The sequence below is a fragment of the Venturia canescens genome, chromosome 8 (genome assembly GCF_019457755.1).
Source record: "Venturia canescens isolate UGA chromosome 8, ASM1945775v1, whole genome shotgun sequence".
NCBI lineage: Eukaryota > Metazoa > Arthropoda > Insecta > Hymenoptera > Ichneumonidae > Venturia > Venturia canescens.
The window spans coordinates 16,551,705-16,573,188 of NC_057428.1; the positions used below are offsets into that span (position 1 = coordinate 16,551,705).

The 21,484-nt window shown below is 37.0% G+C and overlaps 1 protein-coding gene across 3 annotated transcripts in view; it reads right to left on the reverse strand.

Annotated features, from left to right (window-relative positions):
• The window catches only part of LOC122415396 (allatostatin-A receptor-like), a 37,633-nt gene that overhangs the window by 11,173 nt on the left and 4,976 nt on the right, over positions 1 to 21,484 (reverse strand). For 2 of the 3 annotated variants that reach the window (XM_043427497.1, XM_043427496.1), the window contains exons 2-5: positions 19,867 to 20,521; positions 19,025 to 19,154; positions 16,914 to 17,192; positions 13,599 to 13,847 (exon numbers count right to left, since the gene is read on the reverse strand). In XM_043427497.1, coding sequence (XP_043283432.1) covers positions 13,599 to 13,847; positions 16,914 to 17,192; positions 19,025 to 19,154; positions 19,867 to 20,318 — 1,110 coding nt within the window. In that variant the 5' untranslated portion in view covers positions 20,319 to 20,521. The remainder of the gene's footprint in view (positions 1 to 13,598; positions 13,848 to 16,913; positions 17,193 to 19,024; positions 19,155 to 19,866; positions 20,522 to 21,484) is intronic. The other variant, XM_043427498.1, reaches the window with a different exon arrangement.

The window sequence follows — 21,484 nt, forward strand, 5'->3', positions numbered from 1 at the left end:
CAGATTTATGATCTCAGCGAGGTACGAGTGTTCCTTTTTTCCAAGATTTAGCTTTTTCCAGATAGTCCATTCTTTCTACGCTCCGGTGTCTACCAGCATTATAAATGACGGAGGCTCGAGTAATAACGTGGCCTCGGACCAATTTTTCGCGCGTGAAACATCAAAAGGGACGCGCTTATATGTACGCTAAACTGAACAGAAGACAGGAAAATGTGGTCGCTTACTCCAAGGGGAACCACGATCGATACGAAACGCAAGAAAAAAAGTCAACAGTTCTCCCCATTTTTTTTCTTGAACAGTTTGCCTTCTATGCATACCAGACAATATTAGTGAATTGTACAAATACACTTAAAAGAGCTTACGGCATGTTTGCTCGTGTCATTTCATTTTCGTTCACGAAAATTCACGCGTTGACGACTTCTCCTCGTGCATTACTGATAATTATGTCAATCAATTATAAAAATGTTTGCCCGTCTATGTAGAAGTCTATGTTCGCTTATTATGAGCTGATTATCAGCTCACGAAATTCGATATCAACCATGTACGATAGATTGAAAAAGAAGCGTATAGCCAACGACAAAAATATGTCGAGAACCGAAAATAGGAACACGAGACAGGTAAAACGAAGTAAAATGAACGAAAGTTTATTGCATTTGGTATTTTTTCGATTGTTGAAGAAATCCGTACTTTTATGGTCTGCAAATTTTTGTAAATGTTTCTTTTTTGTGGTTTAAAACATTGAGGGATTAATATAAGCTTCCCAGCAGCGAAAAACCTCTGCGGGATTCAATCGTGTATCTCAATTTTTGATGAATCGCCAGAATACATGTAATTAATCGTAATCAATAAGAATACCAGGTGTGAAGATTTTAATATTTTGGCTTTTAGGCTTTTGATATTTGGCGTCCTTTCGTAGTTTCAGTTCGTACAATCATTTTAATTGAAGTCTCACTCGATTTATGCACTAAATAATTATGTTTACTCACTGGATCGTAATGATTCTGTAATTGAAACGAATGGGGAAGCAAGTCTGAAAAGGTTTTTAATCCCAAAGAAACAACCCCCAGGGAATGATTTCTGTCATGGTCTCCTAGGCCATTCTTTTCACCCTGAGTAGTGGTACATCATTCATATACCTACACATTGTGTTTTTTGTGAGGCTGTACGGTTATTTTGTCTTCTTTCCGGCCTCTGTAAACAACGGGATGTGTTTACGGAGCCAGGGGAAAATGGGGGAACGAAAGGACGAAGAGTTCGGGACGTATAAAGGTGAAGAATGCGATGAGAAGTTTCACATGTGGTACAACGTCCACCGACATTTTCTTTTATTATTTTCCACCCCTTCCGAGTTCCATCGTCAGTTCAGATGGGATCTTAACTCATCGCTGACACTGTACTTGTTGGACATTTTTTTTCATCCATCGAGTTAAGCCCCACAAAGAGCGTTGACTCGATACACTTCCTTTCTTGAAAACCTCCTCGAGATAATTATTCACAGTTGTTTTTATTAGCTGTGCTCATCGATCTCTGCCTTCAGGACGGAAGTAAGGAAATTAAATGGGACGAAGGGACGAAGGAGACTTTATTTTTGGCACGATTTTTACCCTTCTCCAATTTCCTCAGCGGATGTAATCCACAAGCACATTCATTCTTCCACGATCGTTTCACAACGCGAATCTTTTATGTTCGAACATCCGCGACCGAGCCAAATATTCGCTGCTACTTTTCACGACGAACTTTCCGATAGGAGACTCGCTCTTTCATTCCCTATCCGGGTTCATACTCGATCCACCCCATCCTCTCTAGCGGAACGTTTTTTCCCGAGGATTTTTTCCAATCCCAATAAACTGTCGGCTCGTACTCCTTTCTTCCTTCCCTTCTCTGTCTTGGGATTCTCTTTACAACGACAACTTTCAAATAATGCCACTGGATGGCATCCAAACGAGAGCAACAGAAATATTTTCAGGCCTCTAGTATTTTTACCAGTCCGTACGAGACCATACTTTTCACCCCGAAAGACTGGCTCTCGCTCTTTCCACGTTTCTCCCCACTTTTTTCTCTCATTCTTTCATTACTTCTGCCTCGACACTCTTTTTCGAGTACGCCATTTCGGTAATACACACATATTCTCACATGCCTGTGTAACGTCTTCTTTCCACTGCCACTCTTCACCTCATTTTCTTTTTTCCTTTGTTTTCTTTAAATCTACTCCTAAAGGCCTCTTCGTAAACCCTTTCAGGGGAAAAGTCTCTCTCTTCCTCTTGTATTATTCATTACAACGCTAATGTCAAGCCTCTAGCGCCAAGAGGGTGCTCTTCACCACCTGATGCTAACGTGATAGTGCCTCTCCTCTGCGATGCAAAAGAAAATGGAATAACGAGCTAAGGAATCAAGAAATATGACTACTCACTTTTTCGCGTCACAGAATCTGTCCAAATGCCTGTAAACGAACTTCCCGAGGTACCTTAAAGCGAAAGTCTCATACATGTGGATTCGTTTTTTTCATTTTCTTTTGCTGATGAAAAGTTTTTTGGTCGAAGTATAAAACCTCTCAAAAAAGTGGAATAATTGAAGCGTGCATTTTTTATTTACCCAAAGTAAGTTACCCAAAGTAGTTTTATTTACCTAAAGTACATATCAAATGGCGGTCGTTTGCGAATTAAAAAAGTTCCATCCGTAATTACGGATTAGTGCGGCGAGCAACCCAGGCGAAACAAAAAGTCGGTACCTCCGATATCGGCATTCTATTTTTTTTAATTAAAAAAGACTTGCTACAAGACTGCCATTATGTAATCAAACTTTCAACAAATCTCAGTTTAATTAAGATATTTCATTTTTTTTCGTTCAAGTCAAATATACCCGAGAAATGAATCGGGAACGGAGGGTTTTCAGCTTCGCGAATTCTTTACACTTTGACCTTGCCTTCTCATTTTTTTACACGTGATTGGATGGGGTTCAATATGTCGAATAACCGAATTGTAGAACGATCGATGTTTCGAATTTTTTTAAATTGTAGTATCGGATTGGAGAAATAGAGGTAATTTGAAATTATTATTGCTCATCGACCGTTTAGCAGATTGCGTGATTAATCGAATATTCCTCCTTTGAATCTGTATTTACTCGAAAATATATATTTCGACAGTTTTCATTTCGAACGCAATTCTGACACGCCATACAAATGTCAAAAATTCATTTTTTCGAATTCAAAATGGAGAATAGTTGTTTCGTAGACAGACCAGAATACAGAGTAGCGAAAAATCGAAAGTGAATTTTCCCAACGTATAAAACTTAGATATGCAGAATAACGATGGCTCGAAAAGGCGAAAATCAAAACGGCGATGGTTGAAATTGAGGATCGTCAGTCCGAGTGAGCGAGTAAGTGAGGCGTGTATTTTCAGTTTCGCTGCATTTATTCATTTTTATCGGTCGACTTTCTAACGTTTCGCTATTTTGACCCTTCGAGTTTTTGGTGTTTGAGTATTTCAACCTCGGTAATATGCAGTCTTTCTGTACTTCGAACTTTGAAGTTTCTATTTTATTTATTTTTGACATTCAAAGCTGCAGTCTCCGTATTATCATTCGAAGTTTATAAACTCTTATTCAAAAATCGGAGGCTAGTACGATCACGAAATTCAAAACAGAAAGTCTCTTCTAATCTATAAACTGCCGTTGATTTGCTAGTTTGAACACTTTTGCTCGATGACTTATCCCATTATTTATATTATTATTTACATCCAAACAGCTTGGCAGATGTATATTCGAGATCATTAACGAATTCCTATTCAACAGGGAAACCAAAGTTATCTTTTCAGTAAACAAATAATTATTTGCTTTCAAACACGTGAAAAATTGGTTAGACGATCATTATACTGTTGAGAATTATTGGTAGCTGGTAAGAAGGTAAGCAAGAAGTATCTTGCTCGCACAGAAAAATGGCTCGAACTTTGTTTTTCAGAGCTTTGATACTGTTTTAGTTAGAGCCAAGTCTTAACTTCTGGGACACTTCGTATGTACATAAAACAAATTCTTCCATCACTGGAAGAAGACACAACATTATTACGAAATTTGGTGGATAAACTGCGGTAGATTAAGTCGTTCTGTCGCTTTCAGGTTGCACATAGATAAATAAATAAACTTACATACGTACATTAATAAGAAAATAATTTGTCACGAGTGAAAGACCCTAGAACGGTTCAGCGGAGACTGAGTAATACGAGAGTGTGTATTGCACACGAGTCTTTCGGTCAAACACGAACACAAATAAGAACAAAAATGTTAGGAAATCCCTCTTGGCATCTACAACCACAAGATGACGATCGCTTTATTTCAGACTCATAGAGCCTCTTCCCCTACTAGCAACGATATACGTAAGTGTTTCCCAGTGAGTTATTGGAAGGAGTATCGGAGGGTAGTTTGCACCCTCCTGTTCCAGGACGTTGGGAGCATCTGAAACTTTTCCGTTTTTTTTTTAATACATTTCCACGTTTTTACGTCCCCGAGTTTCGTCTGAAGTCGAACAACTGACGGGCATAAAAAAACACGACGATATCAAACGGGCGCACGATGAATGACGAAAAATTGAATATGCAGCCACTGGAGGAGCAGCGAATACGGTATCGAAAAAAATTCACTCACTCTAGATCGAGAGAAACGTTGAAAGTTTGTAAATATCAAATGTGTCACATTCTTTGCAATATCTTAGTTTTTTATTTGCGGTGAATTCACTAGAAGTGACAGGGGAAAGAAGGAAGGCTCCCCTGTGACGCAGGAGTAATAAACGTTGACAGAAATGGAAGGGGAAGAAAAAATATCATGGGAAAGTTTCAACAACTCGAGTACAGTGAAAAAGTAGTCAGAGACAGTCTCGAAACGATATTTTCTTGCTTTTCGAGAGTGACTTGTGTTTTGGTCAAACTTGGGGTGCGGAGGCGGACGCGGCAAAGTCGTCGAGCGATTTAAATCGTGGGACGAAAGACCAGCAACGCGGAAATTATAATTCATCCCTCGTCACTACTCCGTCAACCGGAAAGGCTTATCTTGTTCCGCGTTGGCAAAGTTGGAAGTCTCATCAACTTCAACAGAATCTGTGCACCTCAACGTTCTTCGTAATTGAAGGAACGCGCCAGAGTTCTTATCTTCGTAACGACTAGACGACGATTCTACCCTTTTCCTGAGTTATCCCAATGTTGAATTTACTTTAGTAAGCTGCCACGTTGTCTTGCGCAAACAAATATCCATTAACCGTTAATGACTGTGTGACATTTGCCAGCCTTAGAAAATATTTATAAATGGCTCAATCACTCGATCATTAATTGTACCGTCTTTCGCTTGTTATCCTTCGACTAATCTTCGTTTTATTGCTTCTCTTGGCCGATCCATTATCATGCCCCTAATTTTAATGGCGTGCCTGACTATTATTTTCTTTTAAATCATCACAAATTTCCCCTCAGTATATTCTATTTTGAAATTCAATTTTTGATGAATAACCTGGAATAAATATCAATAAACTCTGCTCGTGGGATTTCAATCGCAGGAATACGAAAAAATATCAAACTTCGGTGGGTAAACGGTGAAAGTCTTTTTTAGAGTCGGTATAGACCATAAAAATGCACACGGAGGGAACTGAGAAGTGCTAATTATTTTAAGGTTATCTATCCGTTACATTGGTACGAGAAGAGAACTGAAATAGAAATACATGCTAGATATTTCGAAATTAATCAAAGTTATTGGCATTATTTTCAACGGGAAAGCAAGATTTTGGGTTTTTTTATGATTTTTTATTTCAATTTGCATGAGTAATTTTGATGAATTTTAAAATTGAATAATTTGGCTAAAGCTTTTCAGTGCGTGAATGTTGATATATTCTGAATACTTGACCTCAATATTTTATCATAAATTTTAGTGCTGCTTTGAGGCATTTAATAAAATTTTTGTATTTTTTTCCACGGTTAAAAATCGTTTTCGGCAAGGTTCAAGAAACTTTTTTTTTTTTTTACAATTTTCGTAATATAATACGTAAACGGGCAATCATCAATATACTTGTCCGAATTTTTTTCCCCTGAAAGGGGATTGTTATTTGATATCTAAATATATGAACCATCTCCATCCTCTTTTTAGGGCTCATACGAAAAAAAAGTTTTTAAAAGCATTTTTTTACAAAATTATGAGGATTTAAATAAATCCATAGCCGCTCGACCTTAAGTCACGGTAGCGACTCGCCGCCGCAGTACTATGTTACACTCTGACATAGTAATTTTGCAGACGTCACGAAAAAGGGTTGAAAAATAACACGGCACGAAAAGGAGGAATTTTCGTCTGACCAATTTCTCCTGAGCACGTTGAGAAGGGTCAAACGCTAACGCACGTACCGTTGTTAATTTGATTTTATGTTGTTATTACGATTATTATTATTAATGATGAGTGAGCGATAGAATTAGACCAGAGATCGGCGAAGAAAATGATGAAATTGTATCTAAAAGTGAGAGTCTTACCGATTACGGAACCAAGTGATGTCCCGCCGCCGATTATTTTCAATCATCCAAATAGTTTGTATTTCACAAGAAAAATAATACGAATAACTGAAATGATTGTTATCCTACTGGGGAATTTGTCAATTATTCGGATTTTCGTTCACGATCAAGAAAATATTATTTCATTATTGTACTCTGTTCCCCATTACTCGAATAACTTTTTATTCGCAAAATATGTATGTCCCATCACCCAAACACTACAGCAAAATTAAACATGGCGAGCCATACGAACAATCGATTTGTACAAGACTCCGAGACAAAGGGAAAATAGAGGGGACAAAGTGCAACATGAAAAATGCAATAACGAGAGTGAGACAAAGAGTACGAAACATTAAGTGCGAGACAGAACAATCAAACCAGAGAATGCGATATGGAGTGCGGAACAGAGGGTGCGAATAAAGAATTCGAAAGAGGAAAAGCGAAATGGAGTTGGAGACGGGGGTGCGAGATCGGATCGGAGAACAAGAATTGAAGGCGCACTCGAGGGAGAGGATGCAAAAGTGAGGGTGCGAGATAACGAGTGTAAGGTAGAGGAGTGCAAAATGTAGTGCGTAACGGAAGGTGCCAGTCAGAAAGTGTGAAGAGAAAATGAAGCAAGAATCTCGCTCTCTTTCTCTCTGCCGAGTCTCTCCCTTCCTGCGCCTTTCCCGGCCCGCCCTTCACGACCAATGCCTCTTTTTCTCTTTCTCCACGTGTGCAACCACGCACGTAAAAATGAGCGACACGACAAAACGCCGATCCCAAAACGCCGAGGGACTAAACGCCGCGACTATACGCCAATACTGAAGACAAGCGTTGGTGAATGTGGCAGCGGATAGAATTACGGTAGGAAGGTTGCAAAGATTGGGGATGTGACAGCCAAACGATAGTTCTTCGAATCTTTCATGGACAAGACGAAAATGCCAGGTGATTAATTGTTTTCGAATTTATTGCGATTTATCGTTCTTTCGCGAATCAGTTTTAACTATTCGTTATTGGGAAATGGTCGTTGTTTAGATAGAGTGGTTGTGCGACAATCTTGGAGTTATGCGATTCATGCTCTGATCAGCGGATTTTGAAGATTGCTTACGTCTGAAATTTCCTTCCTGCTGTCCGTATAGTGAGTCGATCATACAGTCGATTTTCTCGAAGTTTTGTAACCGTATGGAGTTAAGGTCTTATGGACACTTGCAGCGGGCGAAAAAAGTGATTTTCTTGATTTTTTATCGACAAGAAAATAAATGTTTACTGAAAAACTGTGAACGGCATTCATTGGTACATGTGTATTTTTACAATTTTTATCATCAAAATATTTCTGAAAAGGACGGGACTCCGACTGTATTTCAGTAGCAACCTTTTTTGAGCATCACTTGCAGTGGACACGATAACTAAAAAACTATTAATCCGATCCCTACGAAATTTATGCCACTTATTTATTATAATAATAGCCTGGGCGCCGGGACGAAGTTTTTGTAAAAGCTTTGACTTGAGAATAACGGCGACAGTTTTAACAAAAAATCCACTTTTTGAGGTGCTAAATTTTCGGATTTTTGTTACAATTTTTTTCCAACGAAATACGATATCCTTCGTCCAGGCAGTAGGAATTATTATGATAAATAAGTGGTATAAATTTCGTATGGATCGGATTAATAGATTTTTAGTAATCGTGTCCACCGCAAAGGTATTTTTCAAAAAAGACGATTCTGAGATAATCGCGTTTAAAGATTCAAGTATTGACGACCGCGCCCACTAGCCGGTCGGTTCAAATACCCATAGCTACGAATCTGATGCTCCGATCTTTGTGAAATTTCGTGATAATATTCTTCAGATATTGTACTTAAGAGATCAGTCGGTAACCTCACTGGGAATTTTCGATATCGAAATTCCTTGACACAGTTTGATCGATTAAAAAAAGGCTCAGTCAGCCTACGCAGAACGATGGCAAAAATCGACTGACAGAGCCTTTTTTTAATCGGTCAAACTGTGCCAAAGAATTTCAATTTCGAAATTTGCAACTGTCTCTCTCGCACTCATGGTTGCGATATACCGACTGATCCATCCTCTTAAAGAATATCTAATAAAAAACTTTTCGATTTTTCCGCCCATCACAAGTGCATATAAAGCCTCAATATATCGCATTTCATGACTATCAGATCAGTTCAATAATGATTATTCAACTTCCATTAGTAAAACAGAAATATTTTCAAAAAAGTTTGAACCCTTCCGTCCATGACTAAACTTTTGATGCACTATCAGAATATTCAAAACTCCGTGAATGTTAACTCCCTAAAGAACAATTTTTCGTAAAATACCTTTCTGGAAAAAGGTTTGATAGTTTTCACTGCTCAGGCAAAACGATCCTAATATTTTATTTCGGACTTCGAAAGAAACTATCGATTCTCAGAGCATAAAGAACGCCGCCTGCTCTCACTCTAAAAGATTATTCGTTTTAGGCTCCGACGAGGTTTGGCCCCTCGTGTATTCTCTTGTCTCTGGCTCACGGCAATGTTGATCCGTTCAGCCTCCACATGCTCTACACCATTGCCTCATATAGTTGGATAGGCATTGACCACAAACAAGGGATTCTCATGGCTCTTTGTTGCGTTGTGTAACAAAGTTACCGTGTCTTCATTGAAAGTGCACTGTTCCCGTGCAATTATCATGACGGTATCACTTTGAAACCGTGTCCTTGCGTTGATGGAGTTCCAAACGTATATTCATATACGTCGTAAGATTTGCACTTTACAGACAAAGGAACTGTCGTGAATTCCATTACAAATTCAGAATCCTGCTCTGCCTTGTGGAACTCTTTCCCGCAATTTTATTTACTCCGCGTGAATCCACTGAAGATTTCTCTCTCCGTCGTTCTGGGGTCGAAATACCTCTCCCGCTTTCGCACCTCGATTCCCAGTATTCCGGAGATCTTTTCGTATTTCATTTCGCTTTCATCAGCGTATTTATCGTACTCCAGATGTCAAAAGGTTTCAACAGATGTCAACAGATGTCAACGATCATGCTGCTCGACGCTGCTTCTGTATTAGCGCGTCAGTCTTCGTTTGTCTTCAAACGCCCTACAATTACAATATTTATTGCAGATTGTAATTATACCTCGAGATTTCAATGAACATCGCTGCATTTCCTTACAATATTGTGCTCATATCGCACGGTTGGAACTTCAGAAGAGAAGTCAGCGTTGCGCTTAATATTTCATGTTGGAAATTGCACTGTTTATTCGAAATGACATGGCTTTTTTATTTCGATCGGATTATAATCGAACGTTTAGAAAACAATTGAGAAATTTCTTCCACCAAAGCAGAATGCTAGATTCAAAAGCTGCTCCATTTTTTTTTTTTTTTTTTTTTTAAATTAATTTTCGTAGAGTATTCAAACGAATGAAATTTGTTTGTTTCCTTGTTCACGTGAGGAAAATAATTCTTCTCTGATGTTTTTCCTCGCTACTTTATTCGCGGAAAACCACCGACGACGATGGTTAATTAACTGTTGATGCTAGAAAACAAGAGTGCAGTCTCAAAGCACAATGATTGTACATCCCTTGGGCTACGATTTTTTCTGTCCACGCACCGACCAATTATCTCGTTTCACCCGCACAATTATTCGGCTTGTGTTTAACAGTGCAGACAGCACGAAAATCCATGGACTGTGCACGCTCACAGTGCGTTTCGATATTTTCTCTTTCGCCTCGTAATAATTGAACGTTAGGGAGAGAAGAGAATTAGCTCGCCTACGAAAATCGGCCGTATTTTTTGCTCGTTTTGTTCTTTCTTCAAAACAAGGAACTCCACTGGGGTACAATATTTCGATCATCGATATACGAGCTTCGATACAATTTTTACATTTGGTACCATAGAAATTTTATCAATGATTCGATTTGGTTAACCTGGCGATTGATCATTCTGTAAATATCTATTGGACAACATCAAATTATTTTGAAAATGTTAGAAAATAGAAGCCCACAACTGCGATAGCGACTTGACACCGAGTTTTGGAAAATGGATCTGGACGGACCTTGCCGTACTTTCGAAAATGATGGTTTTAGATTTTTTAATTGCATATTTCTTCCATCGAATTGCAAAGAATCTACAGAGTGAGAAAATACATGTTTTATTAAAAACAGACTCGAATAATTGCAGGTAAATTGGAAGGTAAAATTTGAAAGTAAAGAAATTTTGGTTCCCGAAAAATAAATTGTCACGTGTGATTTGTGATCGGAGGGCTCGGAAAAATACGGTTTCGTCGTTCGCTTCCTTCTCACCCGCGTATTACGCGTGACAGAGTAATTCCATAATTCTTTATTCCATCGCGTTAGTTTTGCCTTCGCTTTCGCACTGCTTTATATACAATAATTCCGTCGCGAAATTGCTCTGAAAAAAGTACTAACACAAAAAATCCTTTAAAAGGTACAGTTAAGCTCCGCTGTGCTATTTGTCACTGTGAGATGTGAGTAAAGTCTACTATTTATCTCGAATAATAAATTGTATTACTTCAGGTGAAAATTAATTTACTCATTCCTCTGCATTACTTGCCTTTTACGCTTTTATCCTCATAGGATCGAATTATAGTATAAGAATTCGTGAGTGTAAGATACAGGCAAATTAAATAATATTAACTAGAAAAAAAACTCCAAGTACGACAGCCAAATTTTTTTTGTTTCAATTTTTTTGTGAATTTCTGTTATTAACTTTTTTCTTCGCAATTTGTTTTTTAATGTTTTGCCTTTGTATTTTTTGCGTTTGTAATTTTTTGGCTCCAAGTATTCTCCTTTCGTAATTTTTCTCGTTCGTAACCCGATGTGCTTGGCGATTTCTGCATTTATTTGACAACGTTTTGTTTCTTGAATTGAAACCATTGATTTTCGTCATTTTACAGGTGGCTGCCCAGAAGGCTTAATGTACTTGTCTCTAGTTTTTTCACAGCATTTATGCTGTGTCCCAGGTTTATTTGACGACTCTCTGTGCACTCTGAATCTAAAATTTTATAAGATATACTGAAAAGTTGAAAGTATGATCGTGGAACTGAAACATTTAATCTCAAAATCAAGCAGTCTGCACATTCGTCCACGCCCACCTTTCTCCGTGTATTTTGGCATGCTAAAGCCAAATCTGGGCTCAGATTGGCCAAAATTCCTCGAAAATTTCGAGTGAATTCGAAAATAATGTGAAGTTATTGGATAACTCGAGTATTGGAATGATTATTGATTTGATCATACACGATGGGCTTCCATTATGCTCTTCGAGTCACAGTGAAGCACTGTACCTCGGGACTTCACTAAAACCCTCGAACAGTCATATTCAAGTATGATCGCAAAAGATCAAAGGCGCGCATACTCATCTGAACAACTTTGTAAGAACACCTAACAAGACTCGAACTCGAGATAGGGAGCAGGAAGAGGTTTACTTTATCTGCATGAATCCTACATGAAAGAGGCTCACTCCAATCATATAGCACTGAAAGAACCATTATTTTCCGTCGACTCTTTTCTAATATTGCGTCGGTTCCAATGCATGCTTTTGCTATATCGAGGCTAATGCGCAATCCAGTCTGAAAGAATTTTTTTCTGTTCTCTCGGTCATTACAAGCTGCAAAACCTCGTTCGATAAATTTTTTGATACGAAGAATTAACATTAGTAAGGGAACAGGCAGCTGTGATCAGCTCCAGGAATAGACCGGAGCAGCGATTACAGAGAGTTGAAGATTTTTTTCGAAAAATGACCCTCATCGGAAAAAGGAAGGTTGTGGGGTTTCAATGGTTGAATAGGGACAATAATGAGCAAGCTTATCAAGAGACGCCAAGTGTTAACGTAGTTTTGTACTTTTGCTGAAATCTTAAGAACCGGCGGAAATTTAAGGAGTTTCGGTACAGGCGATACAATGTTGCCATGCTAAACCATGCTAAAAGCATAAAAAATTTCAAAAAGTTCAGAATTTTATAAAATTTGGTGAACATATTCTTTAGTGCCAAATTTGACAATACAAATTTTTTAAGATTTTTCTTCTACACAGTTATCGAGTAATTGATCACTAAAGTTTACGTGTATAAGCATAGCGTTTCCATATATATAGGTATACATTCCGGGCATAAGAAATCTGCTTTAATGCGTAATTACTCGATAACTAAGTAGAAGAAAATTTTGAAAAAATTTGTGTTTTCGCACTTGATGTTGAAGAACATTATCACCAAATTTGATCAATTTCTTAATATTTAGACTTTTGTACCGAAACTCCTTAAATATGGTGTAATGCCTTCATGGACCGAGTGTCAAAATTTGAAATCGATTCACCGTTCAGTTTTCGATATATTCGCGATTAAAAATCTGTCATTTTGGACGCGATGCCTATACCTAACACGTCCCTGGATAGCACTTCGTTTACATTTTTTATTACCGACGACGAATTTTCGTCGATCTTTCCCTTTCCATTGGTCCTTGTTGCAAGTAAATCCATCCAACCAATTCCGAGATACGTGACCATATAACAAACTTTGTAAGTATATTTTGAAAGGAGTTGTTGGTGACTCTCCAAATCGTTAATTCGGTACCAATCTATCGCAACTTTTTAAATTAAGGAGGGTGGATCGCGACGATACAATGTTGCCATGCTAAACCATGTTAAAAATATGAAGAATTTCAAAATGATAAGAATTTAATGAAATTTGGCAAATGTATTCTTTAAAAATATATAAGACAACATAAATTTTTTTAGATTTTTCTACGACATAGCTCTCGAGTAATTGAACACCAAAGTTCACGTGTACAAGCATAGAGTTTACATGTACACAGTTATACATCTCGTGCATGAGAATTTCGATTCAACGCTCAATTATTCGAAAGCCACGTGGTAAAAAAATTTAAAAAAAATTGTATTTCTATACTTGATGCCAAAGAATGTTATCACCAAATTTGATCAAATTCTGATTGTTTTGATTTCGTGATCCACCCTCCTTAATAAAGACATGAGTTACAATTTATAATTTTGAAGCGAAACAACAAGCAGATGTAACAAAACCAAATCACTCAGAGAAATTGTGTCAATTTTTCTTACTCTCGTACATGAGAAAAAGTCAATACGAACCTACAGTACATTCCCACTGCTCGCTGCCCTCGTCGTTCTTGTTGGGGGTCCGAGTCTATGCTGAATTTCGTCTCTCGGTCGACAAAACGTTATCTTGCGGAAAGCTTGACGAAACTTTTCGCACAAGAAAGCGTACAGGATTGGGTTCACGCAGCTGTTCGTGTAGGCCAATACGTGGCTCGCAATTTGTATCATTATTGTCGTGGACGTTAATGGATACGAGTCCAAAGACTTCGTAACGAGGATAACCTGTCAACAGAGCGAAATACACAAGCGATGAGGATCGAAAAATTGTCTATATTTATAGATTCAATCACTATCGAATCGATGGCAAATATTTGTGTGTGATTTTACTGAAATTTTTTCAAATCTATTACACCAAAATTTTCTAATGGTAGGCAAAAATGGTGGTTCGAAAACATTTCTGCTTAGTCGAGGTTGATCAACGAGTTTTTGCATCGAAACCGAATTCAAATGAAACAAATGAAATAATGACGAAAGTTTTTCAAACGGAACAAAATTTTTCAGATTACAGAAAAAAGTCACATGCACGAGTAATTAAACATTTAATCACAACGAGACCGGGACAGGGTTAAAATCTATTGATTTTTCCCACTCAATTCGTGTGAGATTGATTTTGTTGCTATTGAGAGTCTTTTTCCACCCTCGCCGACACTCTTTTCCTTCACGCTTGCCCGTTCCTGAGAAAATTCGACGCTTAAAGAGCGATATGTTGTTTTCTATTTCACACCGACATAACGATAATGCCCTCTTATCTTTAAGGTCTCGTTCCTTCTCTCTCAGCGAAATGAGAACGAGGATGAATGATTTTCGTAAAGACGAATTTGGACGAGGAAATCGGTATTCAACTGTTGTAATATTCAAAATATTTTTGATCCCGAGTACTTTCTTCAATGGGCCATGTAACGAGCAGATGCAGCTAAAGAAATATTATTTGCCAGTCTCGGCGCGTTTTCCAATCTCGGGAACGAAATTAAATTCCACCTTTTGATAGAACCGCAATGTAAAAAAAAAATAATCATCTACTTGCAAATATTTTCTATATCTAATACTTTCTATGGCGATGACTTCAATATAAACTCATCAAAAGTTTTATGGAATGCATTTATACAAAACCCTCGCAAAGTATTGAGACGAAACACGTTTTCCCAACAATTTATATGGCACGCTGGATTGTTGACATCGGTGGCCATATTGCAAAACTGTCAACAGTTGACGAGTGCGTTAGTGACGCGCGAAGCGCATGAAGCGGTGCTAGTAGAGCGCTTATGTCGCCGCCTGTCGGCATTCTATCGAACTATATTCCATCATTTTTTTCAATAATTCAATTTTAAGGAGTTTCGATACACAAGTCTAAATATTAAGAAATTGATGAAATTTAGTGATAATGTTCTTCAACATCAAGTGTGAAAACACAATTTTTTTCAAAATTTTCTTCTACTTAGTTATCGAGTAATGACGCATTAAAGCAGATTTCTTATGCCCGGAATGTATACCTATATATATGGAAACGCTATGCTTATACACGTGAACTTTAGTGATCAATTACTCAATAACTGTGTAGAAGAAAAATCTTTAAAAAAATTGTATCGTCAAATTTGGCACTAAAGAATATGTTCACCAAATTTTATAAAATTCTGAACTTTTTGAAATTTTTTACGTCTTTAGCATGGTTTAGCATGGCAACATTGTATCGCCTGTACCGAAACTCCTTAATTAAAAAAATACAAATGTTGATGAGATTCAAAATGAAATTTGAAGGGCAGAAACTTCGTTGTAAATTTGGTCGAAAAATACTAAAGTTGTCCTAAATTCAATTTAATTTGAAGATAGAAAATTCTCCGGCATGCGCGATGTTAACTCGGTTTGACTCGGCCAATCGAGACTCGTGTAGGAAATCGCCGCACCAATGAACGAATTTAGAATGGAAATCCCGGGTCCGAGATTAAGTCGCGCAGCGAATCAGAAAATTGGGTCAAGGCAACCGAATTATTATCATTATTTCTTTGTTTCGGCGCGTATAAAAGGCCGAGCGCAGCGGCCTCGTGAGGCAGTCTTGTCTCGAAAGTCTGACTCATAACTTGCTTTCGCAAACGGACACTCAGAAAGCAATTATACACGAAAACAACAAAGTTTCCTTTCCGATCTAGCCAGGAGGGTCGGAACAGTTTGGGCTCGTTCTGTTTCAAGATTCCTGATGATTTTTATGTATTAAATTCACGATTGATTATTTTATTTATTCGAGATAAGACATCGAATGCACGACTTGTAAATATTATAAAGAATTTGATTCTTTTTGTTTTTAAAAAGTGTTTTAATAAGAAGTTTATCATTTCCTACGAAAATTGTGTCGAGTCTGATCAGAAAAGAACCATTTTTTTGTTCGTCAAAAGCGAATGCGGAATAACTGAAAGTAAAAACGAACAAAATTATCATTTCGTACGAGTTACAAATTGATTTTTTTATTGTTTGAAAAGCAAAGACAAAATTGTCAAATATCAGAAAATTGACATTTTTTAACGCGAAGACGAAAGAATACGAAATTTTCTTTATTTTCATAAATATAACCTTCAAAAATTATTATTGAATAAATTTTTTCGTCATTTTTAAAACTCAAAAACACCGCATTCTCGTTTTTCTTTCGTGCCCGATCTTTATTCTTATAAAAAGCTCGAACACACGCGTAACGGCGTGTTCTAACTCAACCGTGTTCTAACTATACTGGCCCTCAATTTTCATCTAGAAGAGTTCTCTCATTGCTTATTATAAAAACTCGAAACTTTCATAATCAATTAGTGTGACATAAAGCCAACGATAAAAACATAAATCTTTTATATACGAATATAGTAAACCACTGAAATTTACGTTATTCAGAAATAATCTCGGCGAGCTCGAGCCAGCAGACGACAGTACTGTCAATGTACTTGTCCCGAGACTCTACCGAGTCTTTGATAAGAAAATGACGCTCAAGTTTCCAACGTTGGAGTTCAACGAAATGATCGAAAAAAACTCTCCAATAATTCCAGTAATTCTCCTATTTTGTTCCCTGCTAAATTTGCGATTTGTAGTTTTTCAAGCTGCACCAACAATTCGTGAAATAAAAAATTGATGAATTTCAAACGTTTTTTTCGTTCATTTCGTTGGACTCCAACGTTGGAAACTTCAGCGTCGTGATAAGAAATAATACGTCTCAGAATGAAAGTTCTTCTGAACAATGATAATAATAAACTCTTCGACAGAATTTAATATTAAAAATTGGAAAATTAAATTGCTGATTATTTGTTTTCATCTTACCTGTAACGGCAACCAGCAAGTGGCGAATACACCAACGACGATGATGACCAGTCTGGTTGCTCTTTTTTTGCCTCGTCGACTTTCGGCGCTTGTTCTCATCCCTTGCCACAGTCTCACGAGCATGCAAATATACAGGCCGCAAATGAGGGTCAACGGTACGAGGTAACTGACGAGGAAGAATGATATTTGGAAAGTTGGCCAATTGTAGTGTGGTAAAATTCTACATGCCGTTAAATTTTTCGGCGTCGGGTGCTCCGCGTCCTGATAAACAAAGTTAATCTGCATACATAAGCGTGGTATGAAGAAACAGCTCTTTCAGAGACACTCTTCGTAAAATATATGTACCGCTCTATCCCGGTGCTGGGCCACTCTTTTTCGTGTCCTATAAAAAAACCAGTTGCAAGATCCAGAGCAAACCGTTTTCTTTGATCTTTTCACTTTTTTCATCATATTTGCTTTCAATGATCGCAATGAAGTGATTCATCATTTTTATGCTTTCAAATCTTCACAGAATAATTTAAAAATTATTGTATAAAAAAAGACTGAGCAACGCAATAATGCTGCAACTTTTACTTCATTTAATTTTTTTTTTTTTTTAATTTTATTATCGTTTAATAAACCTTTATCGTTCCTAAACGGTTTCAAATCGTTTCAAGGATGCTCCAAGTATTGAATAAAAAAAACTTTAATCACGTAAAAAGAGAGTAGAATGATCAAACTATGGTTGAGATAGTTCTGCAAGATTTCCAAGCAATATTGAAATATTGCAGGATTCTTGCCAAATAGTTCAGACACGCTATTGCAATTTGTGGTGATCTAACTATTGCAATATTGGAATTCTCACACTGTTCTTATAATATTCAAATATTCGGATTCCTGCAATGTATTAAACAATACTTTTTGTAGAAATTACAGTAAATAATGCTAAAATATTTTATCTGAAACAGAGAAATCATTTTCAATGTATCATTGTCAGTCTCGATGAAATTGAACATCTAATTCTACTTGCTCAAATTTGTCACATGGAATCGTGCAAAAAAAAGTAATTCTTTGTGAAAAAGTATGAGTCAAAGCTCTGCTATTCTGTCCATCAACATTGACGTACCATTGAAGAGAATAATGAGATTCACCATCGCATGAGAGGATGTAGGAATTCGATCTACTTGAATAAAACTCTATTTCGAGACTATGAAATAAAGAACTGTCTCCTATTGATTGTAATTAACTGAACAGCTGCGCCGGTGATTTATTATTCCACTCTACCGTCTGTGACGAAATTCAAACGTCATTATTTACTTTTTATGCTACTCCAAAACAAACTGAATTTCAATTGTACACACTGAGATGAAATTATAATCAAGACTTGAAATAATTTTCCAAAGATTGGAATTCTCGTCACGAACCTTTTAAATTTCTATAAATGTTCGAATTCCTACTTTGGAACGTCTCATACACATTTACTGCTAAAGAATAATTCGATCGAGGATCAGCTCAACAATATAGGAAAACTCGAGTTTAAATAGAAATGCTAATAAGAAGGAACCTCATACTCAGTCTATGTTCGCCTGCGATATGCCACCCAAAGTCGGAGTAAAATAAAAGCCTAAAAGGAACATTATTTGACTGAGCAGTGATAATTCCTCTCTGGAATTGTAGTTTATTTTTCACCGATATTCTTCTATGGAAAAATTGATATGCTGTTATAAGACCTTGTTATATTTGATGGGAATGTAACTTCAACACTTCAGGACGTTTTTTTCGATCGCATTGCAAGTAGTTACGGCATATGGAAAAATAAAATTTGCCTTGAGAAACAGAAAAAAGGAGACTGGTAAGATACACGAAGAATAACAAGAAGAGAGTTTTCCAATAATTTGGTATCATGTAAATCATCTAAGAATATATTTTGAACTCCCGACTGCCCGCAGGGCAAAAAAAAGACGCACCTTATCTCGGAATAATGTTCGGAAATATCGAGTAAGAAAAAAAGTCGCGGGTGCATATAAATATTCAGAAATTTTCGCATTGAGGTACAAAGAAAACGATATTGATAGAGAGAAGGGACAAGCACCGGGTACAGCTGAATTTTTCTTCCATCTGTAGAGACTCACCTCTCCGTGAATGATAAGAGTCGGGACTGAGGCTGTGAGTATAACGCCCCAAGCTATGCATATTGCGAGAAAAGCATGGAAATCCGTTCTCACCGATCTTGCAGCTATCGGATGTACAACCGCAAGACATCTGAAGAATACACAAAATAATCGCATTCAACTTCTGACGATAACTTTCGAAACTGCATTTTCTCAATTCACAAAAGATTTCTAGTCACGTATCCAGGCAGAAACTTGGCTTGCCGTCGTGAGTACGGATAAAAATTCTTGAATCTTCGATATAAAAACTTCAATAACAATGGAAAAAAAAATCGATTGCCCCAATGAGTTCTCACGAGAAAGATGCTTATTCGGACATTTTCAACGACTCAGCATACATTTTTTACTAGTTGATCCATTCAAATTTCACTCTGATCGTCAGCAATGAATTCTCAACGTTTGAATTTACTTCAAACCTAGGGAGTCCTACATTTTTTCCAGCTTCCTCCGAATGCAATTTCTTGTCGATTTTCTTGTAGCCAAACACCACAGACATTTCAGGAAATACATTGGGATGAGCATGACCATTGAAAAAACTATGAGCACGTTCGTTCATCGATTTTTTCACAAATGCAAATAATCATCTAAAGACATATCATTTTCATAAATGCAATTAATCGTTACAATCGTTACATAAATCGTTACATAAATGAAACCTTCGTTAAAAAATCGACGAGAGTTGAACGATAATTTGAAGAAAAAGATGAAAAAAATGATGATTTGAATAGATTTTTGCAAGGATCTACGGTTAAAAATGAACTGACTTCGAATAGATTTACCAAGATAAGAAAATATTTACTGACCTGTCGAGACTCATGAGAACGAGGGTCCAAACGCTCGCACATGCGGTAACGATTATCAAATACTGTACGATTTTACACCAAACATTGCCAAAAGGCCAATAAAGTAGGACGAAATCGGTGGCGGTGAATGGAATACAAAAAAGAACAAAGAGTAAATCAGCAACGGCGAGATTAGTGATGAGAATGTTCGTGGGTGATCTCATTCCCGGATTTGCCAAAACAACGATAACGACAAGAAAATTACCGATGAGACCAACGATACCAATCGCACCAAAAAACAACGGAACGACAACATTCACAACACGCTTTATTAACACGGGATCGTATGCGGGTCCGATTTCCTCGAAACTCAGTTGATCCGATCCGTTCGGAGCACAACAAAACGGCGTCAAATTCACCATCGACTCGAAAACCGTCGACTTCGACGTGTTCCAATCTTGAAGGGACTCCATTTTTAGCACTTTTTCACCAGGATTCTACTCGAATATCACTCTTTAAATACACTTCACGGTGTTTGATGACAAAAACAAAACTCGATACCGCACGAATATTTCCAAAACTCCAACAACAATGAAACACTGCTCTTTCGCTGCTGACACATCGATATTTTATGTTGACGCGTTCGCTTCCTCTTCGTCCCATCTATGGAGAAACACTGAAAACAGAACGAAAAGAATAAACAAATTTTGATTGAAGATTTACGATACATACGACTTAGAAGTAATGCATAGGTTAAATAGGGAAGTCTCAGAAATCAACGCCTGAAAAATATTTTCCTTTCATAGTATCACGATTTAACTATTTATCACAAATTTTTCCAAGGCTCACTATTAAATCGCAAATATGAAGAATATCTCAGGTTAAGGAGTTTCGGTACAAAAGTCAAAATATTAAGAAATTGATCAAATTTGGTGATAATGTTCTTCAACATCAAGTGCGAAGACACAAATTTTTTCAAAATTTTCTTCTACTTAGTTATCGAGTAATTACGTATTAAAGCAGATTTCTTATGCCCGGAATGTATACCTATATATATGGAAACGCTATGCTTATACACGTAAACTTTAGTGATCAATTACTCGATAACTGTGTAGAAGAAAAATCTTAAAAAATTTGTATTGTCAAATTTGGCACTAAAGAATATGTTCACCAAATTTTATAAAATTCTAAACTTTTTGAAATTTTTTATGTTTTTAGCATGGTTTAGCATGGCAACATTGTATCGCCTGTACCGAAACTCCTTAAGAGTCTCTTGAATTTTCAAATGCCTTATTATGGGATTCGTGTTTTCGAAAACTTCTTGAAAACCAAACAACCGATTTGCTTGAAAGTAACTTTGGTAATCATGCAGTTTGGTTACTTTTCCAAAAATCGATGCTACACATTTTTTTTTAAAGCATGGACTGCTAAAAATAAATTATAGTCCGATCAACAACTTCGAGAAGAAAAAGAAATCTTGCATCGATTTTCGGAAAAGTAACCGAACTGCGTGATTACCGTAACTTTTTAGTGCAATGAATGAACGGAACAAAAACCGTACAAAATTCTAACAATGTTACGATGTAAAGCTTCACTATTGCGCGAAAAACTGGGAAATCATATTTTTAGAATGAAGTTA